Source organism: Leptonychotes weddellii, chromosome 1 (assembly GCF_054177405.1).
Source record: "Leptonychotes weddellii isolate Sample4059 chromosome 1, ASM5417740v2, whole genome shotgun sequence".
Lineage (NCBI taxonomy): Eukaryota > Metazoa > Chordata > Mammalia > Carnivora > Phocidae > Leptonychotes > Leptonychotes weddellii.
Window position 1 is genome coordinate 83,763,134 of NC_138369.1, and position 17,443 is coordinate 83,780,576.

The 17,443-nt window shown below is 46.5% G+C and overlaps 1 protein-coding gene across 8 annotated transcripts in view; it reads left to right on the top strand.

Annotated features, from left to right (window-relative positions):
• PXYLP1 (2-phosphoxylose phosphatase 1) overlaps positions 1-17,443 on the top strand; it is a 336,729-nt gene that overhangs the window by 51,028 nt on the left and 268,258 nt on the right. For 7 of the 8 annotated variants that reach the window (XM_081827262.1, XM_031032576.2, XM_081827269.1 and 4 more), the window contains 2 exons: positions 8,659-8,798; positions 13,220-15,534. In XM_081827262.1, the coding sequence (XP_081683388.1) occupies positions 8,659-8,798; positions 13,220-14,160 (1,081 nt within the window). In that variant the 3' untranslated portion in view covers positions 14,161-15,534. Of the gene's footprint in view, positions 1-8,658; positions 8,799-13,219; positions 15,535-17,443 lie in introns of those variants that run through there. The other variant, XR_014147300.1, reaches the window with a different exon arrangement.

Below are 17,443 nucleotides of genomic sequence, written 5' to 3' on the forward strand. Positions count from 1 at the left end.
TAGCCCATCAGGCCTTTGCCCCTGCTGTTTAGCTTGCTCGCCCCATCCCCGCGTGACCCACTCCTACAGCTCCTCACAGGCTCCCCTGAGATGCTGCCTCGTCTGGGCAACCCCTGCTGCTGTGTGAGCATGGCTTCTCTGCTTGTACCGAGTACTGCCACTGAAAAGGGGGCTTACGGGAAGGGCCTCAGAATAGAGTAACGACCAGTCCTGAACTGGCCTTAGGATTGGGGCAGGGCTGGAGGCCACTTGCCGGGCTGGGTATTAACCGTGTGGTGTCTGGATCGGGGGATGGTCTGGAGTGTCTGGGATGGCAGGAGGACATGGAGAGGGTGCAGGCAGGGCAGCTCAGAGAAGTGGCCTTGCACCACCAGCATAGACTGTGGGTATCTGCCCTTTGAACTGCCCAGGAATGGATAGGCCAACAGGCCTCTCAGTTGGCCAGACTCGGGGCAGCCTCCAGGACTCCGTGGACAATACCATGCTTTAGCCCTGGTGACTCGTGGCTTCTGCTCCCAGATGTGAGAATTTCAGTGGCTTGGCTCAGACCAGGGGTCTGTCTCTAGACCAGTCGGGTCCCTGAGCACCTCGAGGCTCTGGAGGTTACCCTAGCTGCTCCTACAGAAGGTGCCCATTGGGCACAGCTGCCCGCCAGCATGTAGGGCCTCCCCTGTGCACCTTCATGCTTTGCAGCGTGTCTTCCAGCATGATGGTCTCTGCCCTTCTCACGCCACTGGCTGGCTCCTCAAGGGCATTGGGTCTTGCTCCTTTATCACTGGTGCCCAGCCTGAGCCTGGCATAAAATAGTTGTTGGACTAGTTGGTTGCAGAGTGAATTCAGGACCTTAGAATCATGAGTCATAATTGCCCATCCAGCGCCTCATGATAGATTACATCCTCTGCCATGGAATCCTCTGAGGACTTTGTAACCTTTTTGACAGAGGGCAAAACTCTTCACCTTTGTGAGCCTCAGCGCTCTGTCCTGGAATGTGGGGACAGTAGTCCATCCCTGATCACAGACTTGTGAAGTCTAACTAAGGGGATGGACTGAAGCACTGAGCTGGTCATACTGAGAGGTGGACCCGCGATGGTGTTTCATTTACTGCAGTGGCCTGCAGGCTTGCTGGGCCCGGCCTCCTTCCTACTCTGCGAGGTCATGGTCATGAGGCCAGGCCAGGTCCCAGGGCCCCTCATTCCGTCACAGCCACAGCAGGATCCCCTGACAGGGCCATTTCTGGAGCTCCCATTTGAGAGGCGCAGTTCCTAGGGGGGGACCAGCTGCTCTGGCTATCTCTGCCCTCATTTTCTCTGGCCTTGATCTTTTGACCTACTTCTATTTTATTGCACATTCTGTATCTTTAGGAGCTGCTTGAAGTCCTTGGTGGAAAGAGGGAGGAGTATGCATGTTTAATTAATTACTGTCATTTAATCCATCTTTAAAAACATGGAGTTGACTTGTCATTATAAATGCACACTTAGAGTGAGCAGGACTCCCAGCGACATGGCCCCACTTTGGGCTTCTGAGTCCCCTGGGACTGTGGGGTCTGGGTCACCAGCTGTGCCTGCTGCCTTCCCAGGTACTGGCTCAGCTTCAGGAATCATTAATTTTTATGGCCCCTTAAAGGCAGTGGGTCCTAGAATGTGCCCGCTCCTCTAGTCTAGTGAGAGGGCAGATCTGGGCCAGCAGGCAGGGAATGTAGGAGCTGATGTCCGTGCATGTTGGTGGCCCCAGTGTTTCCCTTCACGGGACACGGTCGTGGCTCTCCCAAGTCTTTGTAGTGGAAGCTGCCTCTTCATGAATGTCCTGTGCCTCATGACAGAGGTGCGATTTTCACTCTCCTGGGACAGTGTTCAGCCAGCAATAAGGTTATTAGCCATAGATACGCAATGTTTATTGAATGCTTTTTTTTTTTTGCATTCATGAATATGAATCAGATACTCTTTTCTACATCCAAGGAAGAAAAGCGTATTTGCTTCAATTAGTATTTATTCAATACATTTTATTTATTTATTTATTTATTTATTTATTTTATTATTTTTTTTTTTTTAAGATTTTATTTATTTATTTGACAGAGAGAGACACAGCGAGAGAGGGAACACAAGCAGGGGGAATGGGAGAGGGAGAAGCAGGCTTCCCGCGGAGCAGAGAGCCCGATGTGGGGCTCGATCCCAGGACGCTGGGACCATGACCTGAGCCAAAGGCAGACGCTTAACGACTGAGCCACCCAGGCGCCCCTCAATACATTTTATTTTTAAACACCTGTTATGTGTCAGGTATTGTGACATGTGACTGGCCCACATACCAGGAGGTGGCATGTGGGCAGGCCCCTAAATAAAATGAAGGAGTCTGCCCTGTGCAGATCTGGGGGAAAAGTGTTCCAGATAGAGGGAACAGCAAGTTCAAAGGTCCTGGGGCCGGAAGATCTGCGCAGGTATGAGAACAGTAAGATCAGTATGTAGCTGGATGGGAGGAGGAAAGGGGAGAGCCGGCTTCTAAAGATTTGTAGAAGAAAGGCTGTTCCTGCCCCCAGGGGGCCCACTCCCCTCTGAGAGACAGATCAGGTGGTCAGCACTGATGGCGTTGGCAGCAGCATTAGAGAAGAAGTGGAAGAAATTAGAAAAAGTAGAAGTGCAAGTAGTTTGGGAACCATATTTGGGGGCATGCACCACGAGAGGGCAGCCTGACTCAGCCTGGGGCAGAGGAAGAGGTGGGATGGCAGGGCAGGGAAGGCCACCGGGGCAGAGGGACCTAAAGGGTGTGCAGGAACATGTCAGGTGGCCGCTGATGATAAATGGCACCTGGGGCGGTGAAACCTACCTGTGCAAAGGTGGGAGGAGGTGGACAGCTCAACCACAGGCTGGAGCATGAGTGTAGAGGCAGGGAGGGACTAGGTCATCGGATGCTTCGAATGCCCAGCTAAGGAGTGTGGACGCCAGGCATGGAGGTGGCGAAGGAGCTGGGAAGTGGAGGGATGAAATTATGAAGATCTCTGGCTGCCATGATGCGGGGGGATGGATTAGAGGCTGGAGGTGATGTTTACGTTCCTGTGGGGATAGTGATCCAGAAGAAAGATTTCCTGCAGACTCCCAGCCCAAGTCCTTGACCTACAAGGCCTCCAGTGCTCTCCCTCCTCCCCATGTGCTGCCCTTGCCCTCCCCTGGGGCTCTGCTCTCCTCTCCCTCACTTACTCCGCCTCAGCCACACTGCCCTTAGCTCTCCTTCCTACTGTGTCCTCTCTGCAGACAGCTTTTCCCCAGCAGCTTTATGGCCCACGGGCTTTCCCACCTCCTTCAAGCCTTTGCTTAAATGTCACCTTCTCAGTAAGACTGCTCAGAATGCTTCGCTTAAAATTACCATGCACTTCATCCACCCGAGTCTCCCAGGTCCCCCTTTCCCTGCCCTTCTTTAGAAACCAGTCCATGTTTCATGGCATGTTACCTTCTAATGTGCAAACATGCACACATACGCACATGTGCGTGCTCACGCACGTGTGCACACACACTCACACACACTTTCTAGTGTTCATTGTATGTTGTCTGTTTCCCCAGGCTAGAATGTAAGCTCCCTGAGGGCAGTGTTCATCGCTGCTGTACCCCAAGTGTCTAAGACGGTACCTAGCCCGTGGGAGCAGCACGGTTAAATATTTGTTGAATGAATAAATGATAGAGCCAAAACTCAGGGAGTGGCAGTGGATTTGGAGAGAAGGCTTGGATCTGAGAGGTCACAAGGTTTTTAGGGTTTTTAGGACCTGCTGACAGGTAGGATGGGGGTGAGACAGAGACAGAGAGGATGATGCCCTGATTTCTGATTGGGTGTCTGGCTGGTGGTGGTTCCCCTGCCCGGAATAGAAAGCGCAGAAGAAGGGAGGAAGGGGAAAGAAGTTTTGAGGACAGGTCTCGGTGCTAAGCGTGAGCTGTCATCAGACATTCCAGTGATAATTTCTAGAAGGTAGTATAGGCGTGTAGTGTGGGGCTCTGGCACATTGTCCTGCTGGGAGTTGGAGGTTCATTTGAGAGTTCACGTGCCGATGGCAGCTGATGCCGTGGGTGTGACTGGTATCACAGAGCCTATGGAGCGAGGGAAGGCTAAAAACAGAGTCCTGGCAAACACCAACCTAGAACGTAGCAGGGAGAGAAAGGAGGATCCCAGGAGGAGACCGTGACTTTGCAAACCAGAGGCGGTGTTAGGAGGGCTAAGAAAGGAGAAAGTTTTAAGAAAGGATGAGGGGCAATTAATCACCTCAGGTAGTGCGCAGAGGTCCAGAAAGCCAAAGACCAAGAAAAGTATATTGAGCTGATCTTTTTAGAATTTTATTTCATTAATAATATAAAGTAAATTCGGTTGCATAAATTGTAAAAATCTGTGGTATGAACTCTTTCCAGTTTCCAGCCATGTAAGCGTTTTTGAATTGTGTTTTCTGATAACAATATCACTGGTATTATATCTCTTCTCTGTTTTAATGTTCTGTGCAAGACTCAGTAATTGCTCCGATTATAGCTAAAACACAATAAATTTTCTCATGGGTGTGTAGATTAGTCTCAGGGTTCTGTGTCAAGCTTTGTGGCACAGAGAGATGTAAACAATGCATACAAAAATGTAAATACGAACTCTGCAAGTGAATAGTTTGAAGCCTTAAGATAGTAGCCCCTTTAATTCTTTCAATTTTTAGTAGGAAAACAGATTTCCAATGAGGCTGCAATAACATGAGTTTTTCCTGAAGAAAAATTCATCAGGACAAATATAATCATTTCTGTGCTAGTCAGAGTAAGGCTAGCCTTTTATAACAAAGAGACTGAAGAATACATTGCTTCAAATAACAAAGTTGATTTTTGCCTTGTGTGAAGGTCTGAGATGAGTGATCCAGGTCATATGACATGGAACCACTTGGTCATTTAGGGCCCCAGGTCCCCTTCCAGGTCATGGCTCCCATCATGCCCTAGGGATGTCTACGTGATTGAACCTGGATTGCTGCCATGTCTACCTAGTGGCCAGTGGGAAGGAAAAGAATGCGAAGGGGCACCCCATGGTCTGAAAACCTAAACCCAGTAGTGGGATAGATCCTTCTATTCCATTAGTGAATACCATGTGACTCTGCCTAGCCACTGGGACCTCAGAAACTGGATCTAACCAACTTCCCAAGAGGAGGAGAATAGATTTTTTTTTTAAAGATTTTATTTTATTTATTTGAGAGAGAGAGTGAGAGAGAGAGAGAGCACAAGAGGGGGTAGGGTCAGAGGGAGAAGCAGATTCCCTGCTGAGCAGGGAGCCCAATGTGGGACTCAGTACTGGGACTCTGTGATCATGACCTGAGCTGAAGGCAGTTGCTTAACCAACTGAGCCACCCAGGCGCCCTAGTTGTTTTTTTGTTTTTTTTTTAAGATTTTATTTATTTGAGAGAGAGCGAGAAAGTACATGCAAGTGGGGGGAGGGGCAGAGGGAGAGAGAGAATCTCCAGCAGATTCCCCACTGAGCATGCAACCCAACATGGGGCTCAATCTCATGACCCTGAGATCATGACCTGAGCCAAAATCAAGGGTCAGATGCTTAACCAAATAAGCCACCCAGGCGCCCTAGAGGAGAACAGATTTTAGTGTACAGCTGTTAAAAGAAAAACCAGAGCCAGACAGTAGTTAGTAGTAGTAAAAACAGATTGTATTCAGGAACTAATGCGGGAGGGGAAAAGAGATCTCAGTGTAGAACTGGGCTCAATTCCAAATACAACATGGGCAATGGGAATTTATAGCCAAGGAGCAGGGTGGAGGTCAGTGGATGGAAACTAAGAGGAGACCTCAGGGGTGAGGAGATTGCTGAAGGCAGGCCAGGGTGAGCAGATACCATCTGGGGGATGAGGAAGTTTTTTTTTTTTTTAGATGAGGAATTTGATCAGATATCAAGAGCGGGAGATTCTGGCTAACTCAACTTAGCAGGATTTTTGCTAAAACGGAGCGATACAAAGATGGATATAAGTCCAAAGAATGTGGAAGTCCTAAAGTTGAGGCCTAGTTGGAAAGAGGGTTCAGAGGAGCCTAACTATAGTTTACTCAAAGAGAGTCTTTATCACAGCAGTTTCATTCATATTTCCATTGAAATCTGAATATTTTAATAAACCAGTATAGGAACTTGCCATATTCATTGCTACAGATTATGGGAGGCCTGGACTTTCCATAAAGCATCTAAGGATGGGGTACTTCCCAGTCAAATTCATTCACACATGTTTTGGAGTATCTGCCACATGCCCGGTTCCCTCTTGGCTACAGGGGTGGGGCCATGGGACTCCGCAGGCAGGATCTGGTCATTTAGATCCAGGACAGGCCCAGGGACTCAGGTTACCTGGTCCTCGTCTTGTTAAAAAGATCCAGCCATTTGCTCTCTCTTCTGTAAGTGAAGTTTTTCTTCCATGAGTCACCATCTTTCCAGACCAAAAACAAGTTCTCATGTATACAGTTAGATATTAGCATATCATTAAGCAGTCAGATGTCCTGAAAAGCTGGGATAGCTCAGCAAACACTTCCAGTAGTGAAATTTCATTCCTGAAATTGGCAGCAAAACCTTCTCAGATCCTCAAAAATCACCAACCCAAAATAATGGCCTGGAGCAGAACATTTGACTCCTGTTGATGGATGGCCTTTGTGTATGTGGATTCATATTGGCAGCCTCATTGTCAGTCTGGAACTCTTATTCCCCAGTTTGCAAATATTTCTGTGTTTTAGCCTCGGGAATAATAACATACCCTCTGTTTTTATGGAAAGAGTGCCCTGCAGCAATCCAGGATGATTTAGACGATACCGTGTCAGGATTAGCATTTTCTAAATTTAGAACATTTTTTTAAAGATGGGCTCTTTTTTAGTTTTACGTTTTTGAAAGATAATAAAAGCATTTTAGCAGCCAAAGTTAACTGGGCTTTCAGACAGGAGAGGTCTGCCATTAGAACAATTAATCCTTGCTTCCTTTCATGCTGATTTAGCTTAGCTGGGAACTTGTCTTACCTGTTCACGTCTTACCTGTTCACTTCTGTTCAGCTGGAGAATGTATATACATTCATAGGCCATTTCATTATTTCAAAGAAAAGGTGTGTATATTCATAGGTCATCTCATTATTCGGAGAAAATGTGTATATATTTGTAGGTCATTTCATAGTTCAGGGAAATTGTATACTAGCAACCAGAAACATGAATTAAATCTTGATTTACCCCCATGTACTTCATGGCAGAAATATAAATAATGTCAGGTATTCTAAGAAAAGAGACGTTTTTTAGCTTTTCGTTACCACCCCACATAAAATGAGACACTTGTATGTACAAAATGCATAGTGAATTGTAGAGAGCTATAGAAATCTTGGTTATCTTAACCAGTTAGTTTTCTTCAAAGGAGATTTCCCAGAGGTCAGTTAAGGATTACTGAGGTGAAGGCTGAGGTAGGTTTGCTAGGAGGAAGGGGTGGTGCGTGGAAAGTCTTGGACGCATGAAAGAACAAGGTGGTTGGGGGGACAGAAGGCGCTGGGTTATGTGGGACCAGCGCCCAGCATTAGACCGGAGAGGGTGGGGAGCCCTGAGCCTCAAAGTGAGGTGGGGCCAGGACAGACTGCGAGGCCAGGGGCACGGGTCCTGGGGGAAGGTAGCAGTGTACAGGAGTGGGACAACCGGTCTTGCTTTTAAGTCGACCTCGGGCTGTTCAGAAGGCAAGTTTAGGCCGCAGGTAGGCCAAAGAGGAGCCCATGCCTTACCGACAAAAGCTGCCTGAGCCAGAACCCAAGCAGTGGCCGCAGGGATGCAGGAGAGAGGGGCAGAGAACCTCCAGGAGGACTGGCACATCTGCAGGATTGGGTAGCAGATGGCATGCATGGGAGCAGGGGAGGGAGAAATCAGGGAGGACTCCCAGCCTGGGCCTGTCTGGTAGCAGCTGGTAGACTCCTGAGGAGGGAGACAGGAGGCGCACGGGTTGGGGATCTGGGAGGGGGAGGGCAAAGCTGACTCCCACAGTGCCCGGAATGATGGATGCTTCAGCAGAGGTTGGGGGCCCAGGCTGACCTCATGGAACGTCAGGGGTCGAGCAGTAATGATACTGGAATTTCAAAGTAATTGAGCCGGGACGCCTGGGTGGCTCAGTCATTTAAGCATCTGCCTTCCACTCAGGTCATGATCTCAGGGTCCTGGGATCGAGTCCCACATTGGGCTCCCTGCTCTGCGGGGAGCCTGCTTCTCCCTCTGCCTGCTGGTCCCCCTGCTTGTGCGCTCCCTGTCTCTCTCTCTCCCTCTCTGACAAATAAATAAATAAAATCTTTATTTAAAAAAAAAAAAAGTGATTGAGCCAAGAGCGCCTGGGTGGCTCAGTCAGTTAAGCATCCAACTCTTGATTTTGGCTCAGGTCATGACCTCAGGGTCCTGAGATCCAGCCCGGTGTCGGGCTCTGCGCTCAGCGGGGATCTTCTTCTCTCCTTCTTCCTCTCCCTCTGTCCCTCCCCTTGCTTCTGCGCACTCGCTCTCTCAAAATAAATATATAAAATCTTTAAAAAAAAAAAAAATCAAAATGATTGAGCCAGGACCTGTTATTATGGGTGAGCAGGGCGTGACACAGCTGGGATTTTGCTGGCTGAAGTTGAAACCCTTGTGGGCTGTTTTGGAGCATAGTGACCACTAATTCTCTGTGTTGTCTCTTTAGGAAACCGTATCACCCTAAACTGGAAGCTTTCGTTAGTCACATGTCGAAAGGATCCGGAGCCTCTTTCGAAAGCCCCTTACACTCCCTGCCTCTTTACCCCAATCACCCACTGTGTGAGATGGGAGAGCTCACGCAGACAGGTATGTGTGACATCCATCGGCTCACTCCTTCTCCTGCGCTCTCTTCCGTGTGGCATATGTTGGAGCAAACGCTCCTGGGCAAGGTGCTGTGGGCTCACAGGGATGACTAAGGATGGGCGCCTCGGGGAGCTCTGAGTCCACCAAGGTATCTAAATGAACATCTGATTTCTAAAAAATTAAAAATAACCCTTTTTCTTAGTGCAAGAGCAGTATATGTCAATGGAAGAGAAATTAGGAAAGACAGTCAAGCAAAAGGAAGAAAATTTAACATACCTATAATCCCAATCCACCGAAGAAATTAGTCATCTTAAAAAAAAAAAAAGACATTAGTCATCTTTTTTCATGTGTCAGTGTGCGTGCACACACTAAACACACTCTTTCATAACCTACTTTTTCATTTCACAGTACATTGTGATAATCTTTCCCTATCGATAAATATTCATGAACAGCATCATTTCTGGTGTCTCCATATTATCCCACTATTACTGGGCCATAATTTATGTAACCAATCCCATGTTCTTAGAAACTTCAAAGAAAATGACCTGATCAGTTCTCATGTGCGAGATCTCAGGAGCAAACACATATGGCAGATCCCCAGTGAGCACAGAGTTTGTTTGGCTGAGTGTGTCCCTCACAGAAGCCCACCTTTCCCTCTGCAGCCCTGTTCATACCATTACACAGCCAGTTTCCGGATGTCAGGGCAGGTTGGCGAGTTAACTGGGGGGCTACCTCTGTTAGGAAGAGAAGGAACTGGGAGCCCCCCAGTAGGTTCTAGCTTCTTCCTACTTCAGTCTGGGACCTCAAAGGACCTTTGCATGGTCACCAGCCTTTTTGGAAGAATTGAGAGGACCTATCGGCCATGTTGTTTCCTCATCCCACAAGTACCGTGGGACCTCAACTCTGATGGAAGGAAGGTCTCTGTCCTGTGGTTGGCCCTGCGGAGTTTCGCCATGTTTTTGAAGCCATTATTATTGGGGAGAATGATAGTGACAGAGTGGGCAAAGCTGAAGGCTCTGGAAGACTAGCCTTGAATAAGGAGTTTTGTCAAAAGCTTTTGATAATTAGTTCTGTGTGCTCAAGGTTTGCCGTGGTTTAAAACAGGAGTTCGCCTCCGACCAGACCAAGCACCCCCTTTGTGTAACAAATATTTTGTGGTGCTCCCTTCACTCTCCTGAAGTGAAATTCAAATAAAATTATAACCTTTCTAGATACAAAATTGTAAAGAAGAGCAGTTATATCAGGCACCGTAACTATAATATAAAGGAGAAACGAAAGGAAATGAATTTATTATATAATGCTGTGTGTCTCAGTATAAAAGCCTGAGCACACCCTCACTAGGAAACAGAATGACATAGTTCATTGTTTACACTTAAATGCTTAAATGTAGATTGGCAGACCGAGGGATATTATATGGGGAACTCTAACACCACATTTTGGGACATGATTTTTTTAACAAGTTCTGACCAAAATAAAATACAGATGTCCCTTAATTTCTGTTGCATTTCTGGAAAAATCAGTGCATGTTAATGGTATGCAAAAATGGTTTTGTATTTATGATACAAAAAAACAGGCTCTAGGCTAAAGTATTTAAATAGGTTTTTCACACATGGTAGTATCTTGTGGTACATTCAAAAGTTATGTGGGTCAGAGAACAGTTCCTTGGGGAGACTGCCTGGCTCCGTGGCCCCCACCCAGTAGGTGTCCAGAATGTTCCTCCCCATATTATTGTGACAACTCAACCCCCCAAGCCCTCCCTGAGAGCAGAGTCAGGCTTGCTGAGAACCATTGGTTAGTAGACCCTCTGGTTGCAAGTAACAGAAACCAACTCCAGCAGAAGAGGGACATTTATTGTACGGATTCAGGGTGACTCCAGACTCTGAGGGCAAGAATATGACCAGGCCTCCAGAAACCGGAACCAGGAATAAGAAATCTGTCTATCCCAGCCTCTGTGGTTTTGCTCCGTGTCTGTCCACAGAGGGACAGTCCTGGCCACACCTAGAGATGAACTGCAAGTCCAAATTCTTGAGAGAGTAAGAAAGAGAAAATCTGACGGGGTCCTTCAGGGTCAGTGTCCATCAGCCGGCTCGGAGGTCAGGGCAACTGTGCACTGAGCAGTGGGGGCCTGCCCAGCCTCTGGATCCACGGGCTGTTCCCCGAGAAGAGGGTGGGGGAGCTGTCCCTCACACACTTAGAGACACTCATTCATGCCTACCTTTCTTCTCAGTTGTTCTATTATCTACATCGTTTTCTAAATCAGCATTACTCGAGAAATCATTTTCACGGTACTGTTTGCTCCTGTTCCCTAATTTTCTTTTAATGCTCACTTTTATCTTCTATTTTAAATTTCATTAAAAATGCATAGCTGTTAGAATAACCATTTATAACTGAAACACTTTTGGCACCCCACAGTAACTATATAAGACCGATCATTAGTGCCTACTCTATTCAAGATGCTTTGGCAGCTGCTGAGTGTAGGGGGGCGGGGAGTGGCTGGATGAATAGATGCTCCGCGCCTTGTCCTAAAGGAGCATGCAACTGCCGCGGGACGCTCCGCGATCACAGCTCAAGTCCTGGAGATCCAGTGGAACGGGAACAGGAAGGAATTCTTGGTCTGCCCTGGAGGAGGAAGAAGGAAGACTACAGAGCCCGCAGTATTGGAGCCAGGCACTGGATGAGGATTTCTCTAGGCTGGGAAAGGGGAAGGGCATGACCAAGGTCATGAAGATATGGGCGGTGTTTGGAGAGGCTAAGAGGCCCTAACTGGCTAGAACTTAGTATTTCTGCCTGAAAAGACCGGGAGGAAGTGTTACGAGCAGGGACTAGGGAGGGCAAGTTTGGGCCCAGATAGGGGCTGGAGTGCCAGCCACCTCTGCCACTCTTCACAGTGATTGGCTCGGGGCCTCAGTTTCCTCAGCTATGAAATAAAGAAAAGAGGGAATAATCATAACATGCCTACCTTATCGGGGTTTTGTGAGGATGAAAGGAGGAGGGTTTGGCACACGAGAAGCCCTCAACCCTAATATATGCAGCCTAGGAATATAAGGCAGGCCCAGAGGTGAACTGGGGCCAGACACAGATTCTTAATGTTTGTCATCATGGTTTGCCTCTTTTTGCAAACCATTCTGGAAATGCCTAAGACCTGTGTCAGCCCAGATCTCTGAGGGAGTTCTGCGCTCGATATTTTTCCTTTAGAAGGGGACGCAGGCGTCCTTTGTGATGTTTTCCTGAGCTGTTCCCCCTTCCTGGGCCAGTGCAGTGCCCTCTGTCTCATGCATCGTAGCCTCGAGTTGTCTCAGGTTTTCACACCGTTTGTGCATCTGAGTAAGCAACATTGGTCATGAACTGGTCTGGGGGGGCCTGAGTGTGGTTGACCCTCAGAGAATTCAGATCTGTTACTGAGATTCCATCCCCCTCCATCCTGTTGCCTGGAGGGTGAGCTTGCTTTCATCTTGGATTGTCTTCTCCTGCTTGAAGATAAGGCTTTTCTTTTCTTTCTTTCTTTTTTTTTTTTTAAAGATAGTTTGTTACCGTACTGTGGTAGTTCAAAACTAAAACTTTTTAAGCTTTTACTTGACAGGTAAATTTAAAATTCTTGTTCCTATCCATGTTCCTTTTGCCCCATTTCTGTGCCCCCATCTCCTCAGGTAACCATTGCTATTGGTTTCTTATGCATCTTTCCAAAGTTTCTTTATGCAAAATACAAACAACTGCAAATACACATTCTTATTTTTCCCTCATTTTTATTTAAAAGGAGTATAATAAATGTACTGTTCTGCACTTTGCTTTTTTTTTTTTCAAATATTCTATCTGGGTGTCTGAGAGATCATTCCATCTCTCTGCAGACAGAATGTCCTTGATGAGCCAGTAATGTCCAGGAGGATTAGGTGGAATGTACCTAGAAGTTTGGCAGCAAGCCTTCACTTGGGAGAGTAGGGAGAATGAGGCGAAGGAGAGAACCTCCCAACAGTGAGGGGACTAAGCAGCCAGCAGCACCTTTTTCTCTTTACCTGACTGATTTCCATGGTCCCTCCCTGCACACTAAAGAATGCTGTGTCCCTGGGCAGGAGGGAGAAAGTTCTCCTTAAGCCCATGCCAATTACAGCCTTGACATCTGCCAGGAAGCTTGACTGCTGCCCTCCCAGACCCCCCAGTCACAATGCCCCCTCCCAGGGAAGGGAGGGATTGAGCAGATGGTCCTGGTGCTCCCCTCCTCTGCTCATCCCTTCATGGATAACCCCAAGGGGCTCCCCTCATGAGTTCCTGCAAACCCATTCTTGTAGCTTCCACACGCTGGGGAATGGTTTTGATTATATTCTCATGCACTGATGAAAGCACTGCAGAGTTGGCCACTGACTCGGCCTCCCTTTGCTCCTTCTTTTGCCGAGCTGGTAGTGAGGACGGTTTGTGTCCCTGTGTTTCAGGAGTCGTGCAGCATTTGCAGAATGGCCAGCTGCTGAGGGACATCTATCTAAAGAAACACAAACTCCTACCGAGTGACTGGTCCACAGACCAGCTTTACTTGGAGACCACTGGGAAAAGCCGGACCCTACAAAGTGGGCTGGCCTTGCTTTATGGCTTTCTCCCCGATTTTGACTGGAAGAAGATTCATTTTAGGCACCAGCCGAGCGCTCTGTTCTGCTCTGGAAACTGCTATTGCCCCGTGAGAAACCAGTATCTGGAAAAGGAGCAGCGTCGGCAGTACCTCTTACGTTTGAAAAACAGCCAGCTGGAGAGGACCTATGAGGACATGGCCAGGATCGTGGACGTCCCCACCAAGCAGCTTCGAGCTGCCAACCCCATAGACTCCATGCTCTGCCGCTTCTGCCATAATGTCAGCTTCCCATGCACTAGGAATGGTTGTATTGACATGGAGCACTTCAAGGTGATCAAGACACATCAGATAGAAGATGAGAGAGAGAGGCGGGAGAAGAAGCTTTATCTGAGCTATGCGCTCCTGGGCGCCCACCCCATCCTCAACCAGACCATCAGCCGGATGCAGCGCGCCGCGAAGGGCAGGAGAGAGGAGGTCTTTGCCCTCTACTCTGCTCACGATGTCACTCTGTCACCAGTTCTCAGTGCCTTGGGCCTTATGGAAGCCAGATTCCCAAGGTTTGCAGCCAGGTTGATCTTGGAGCTCTGGCAAGACAGAGAAAAGCCCAGTGAGCATTCTGTCCGGATTCTTTACAATGGCGTCGATGTCACATTCCACACCTCTTTTTGCCAGGACCACCACAAGCATTCTTCCAAGCCTATGTGCCCCCTCGAAAACTTAGTCCGATTTGTCAAAAGGGACATGTTTGTGGCCCTGGGGAGTAGCGGTAGTACCAATTATTATGATGCATGTCACAGGGAAGGATTCTAAAAGGAAGGCAGTGCGGTGCCGATAGAATCTATGTGAATACAGACGGATGGGAAGGGTGCACTTCTAGTTCTATCCATTGCCAAGGGTATAAGATTTTTGATTTATAAAGGCTAGAAATCATGTTGGAGCCACATAGATGGTTGGGTTGAACAGGAAGTACACTGTTATAGTCAAGTACGTGAGTTACTTGGTACATCACAGCCAGTTCACAGAGAGAGGAAGGTACTTTCATCATAGCCCGACTTTGCTTATGATGCCAGAAGAATATTTCAATACCCAGAGTTGCCAATCCACATGTGTATTATTTCGATCTGACTATATGATGGAACCAGCAAACCTCAGCCAAAATATTCTTCAAATGGGACCATTTTGCCTTGTCCCTGTTCAGCAAAACATTTCCTGCAGTGATTTATCTAAAATAGGGGTTGACACATTTTTTCTGTACGGGGCCAGACAGTAAAGGTTTTAGACTCGGGGGACCCAGAGGCCACATACAGTCATGTGGCACGAAAGCAACCATAGACAGACAACGTGAACAAATGAACGTGTGGCTGTGTTCACGGCCCGGGGTTGCTGACCCCCGATCTCAAAAACACAGGCTCTACCACATTTGCACTTTCAGCACTTTGAGAACCAGTTGAATACAAAGAATTATTCAGTGGTGCCTCCAGGAACTTCTGCGAGAAACACCGAATTTGGTCTGTCGCTGGTGTTACAACAAAACTTGAGGGGAAATAAACATCAAATCAGAATGAATCATAGAAAAATCATTAGGATAATACTTGATGTTCATGATGATTATGGTAGAAGATAGTTTTAAGTATGTTTTAAATATTTGTCTGCTGTAGTCTATTTGCTGTATAGGCTGAAATTTTTGTATTCCATTTAGTATTTTTATAGTCTAGGAAAGTATTTTCTAAGACTGGTTTTAGATGTGCTCTTATTCGTAGGTAATATTCAATTTACCGTACCTGCTTGGTGGTTAGAAGGAAGCCAGAAGCTGAATTCAGGCATTTTCTTCCAATAAAACTAATTATGGCTCATTCCCTTTGACAAGCCATAGAATTGGATCAATTTTTAAACCGTTTTCATCCATTTCAAATGGTAAATTCTAATTGATTTTTAAATAAGTTTTTGGAAGAACTTTGTTACTAGATAGTCGAAAAATCTTTATAAGATATTTTATATATTAGAAGCGATTGTAATTAAATCTGTGGTTTCTGAACTACAATGGTGCTAGTTCCATGTGAAGAAACGTAAAGTGCAAGTGAGAATCTCCAGTGTTGTTGGCATTCCAAACTTTTCTTTGTTTTTGTCTAATGTTGCCTTTGGATACGTCTGTTTCTATAAATAAATTTTTGAAGAATACTCATACATACAAGTCATGGTTTGTACCTACAAGTCACTCTAGTTCTTTTCAAGTAGGTTCCAATATTTTAGAAATTTATGTTTTTTGTTTTTTGGGTTTTTTTGGTGTAAGTAAAAACGTTTAAATTAGAAAACTCCCAGGTACGCGTGGAAAAGGGAGGCCAGGCAGTGCTGGGCCTGGAGGGGCCAGGGCTTGCTGCTCTGACATCAGCATCCGGGCTCCGGGGGCTGGGGGGACGTGCACAGCCAGTGGCCTTGGACTGGTTTAAAATCTATCTTAATTGCTTCTTTGATTGCTGAAAATCACGTGTTGTCTCTTGCGTATTTAAAGCCTAATCAGTTTTTTGCTCCCACTCACAGTATATCTGAATTAGAACTGCTAAACACAGCTTGAAGACTTAAAACTAAAAGTGGATCAGAAGAGATTTTAAAAATCAGTTTCAGGGGCACCTGGGTGGCTCAGTCGGTTAAGCGTCTGACTCTTGATTTCGGCTCAGGTCATGATCTCAGGGTTGTGAGATCGAGCCTCGCCACGTCAGGCTCAGGCTCTGGGGTCAGCAGGGAGTCTGCTTGAGAGTCTCTCCTCCACCCTCTCCCTCTGCCCCTCCCCCCCTGTTCTGGGGTGGGGCACTCTCTCTGGCTCTCTCTCTCAAATAAATCTTTAAAAAGAATCAGTTTGAAACATCTGTTGGTAAAGGTAAATATTTTGGATAAGAGCCAACATTAAAAGCATAGATAAAGCTTTTGCCTCCCAAGACATAAGGTACGCACATCATTAATATATCTTCCTCAGTATCAAGTTCTGAGACATCTCGCTCCATAAACAAACACTGAGCACTGAGCCGAGATTAATGCATTTAGTTCTTGGTTTCTGGACAATGGTCTTAATGACAGTTCATGGCAGGTGTGGGTGTATACATGTGCAAATTCAGCTGTCTTGTTTTTATGATTAAAATTAATACATGCACACTGGAAAACAAACTATACTGAAAACTTCAAAAGTGAAGTTCTCCTCTAGTCCCACCTCCAGAGAGAACACTGAGCTGTTTGACAGATATTCTTCCAGAAATTTTCCATGCAGATGTAGAACTATATGCAATTTTAAAATAGCAATAAGATCACTTTTATATATATTGTTCTGTGACTTGCTTCCCTTAAAATATATTTTATTATTTTGTCTCCTTTAACAGTATGTCTTAAACATATTTCTCATTAACTTGCTTCCCCTAACAGTATGTCTTGGAGATATTTCCACATTGAGATAGATAGGTAGGTAGGTAGATAGGTAGCTCTTTTTATAGCCAGTGCATAATATTTAACGGTATACATAACACAAGATTTTAAAATATCATTAAAATGGTACCTGGGGGCGCCTGGGTGGCTCAGTCGGCTAAGCGTCTGCCTTTGGCTCAAGTCCTGATCCTGGGACTGAGCCCTGTGTTGGGCTCTCTGCTCAGTGGGGAGCCTGCTTCTCCCTATCCCTCTGCCTGCCGCTCCCCCTGCTTGTGCTCTGGCGCGCGCTCTCTCTCTCTGTCAAATTAAAAAAACAAACAAACAAACAAACAATGGCACCTAGGTGGTGCAGTCGGTTAAGCATCCAGCTCTTGGTTTTGGCTCAGGTCATGCATGATCTTAGGATCTTGAGATCCAGCCTGGCGTCAGGCTCTGAGCTTAGGGTGGAGTCTGCTTAAGACTCTCTCTCTTTCAAATAAATAAAGCTTTAAAAAAAACAAAAAATGAACAAGACTGAAACTTAAAACCAAGGTACTAAAATGGGGCCACAGGCTTTTGAGGTACACAGAAAAAGCAGAAGCCAGCAATTGTATGTGTTAATTTTGTAGCCCAACTGAATAGTTAACCCTTTTTTCAATATAGCTACAGATATTAATATACTAGAGTATTCTCCACTTTCACT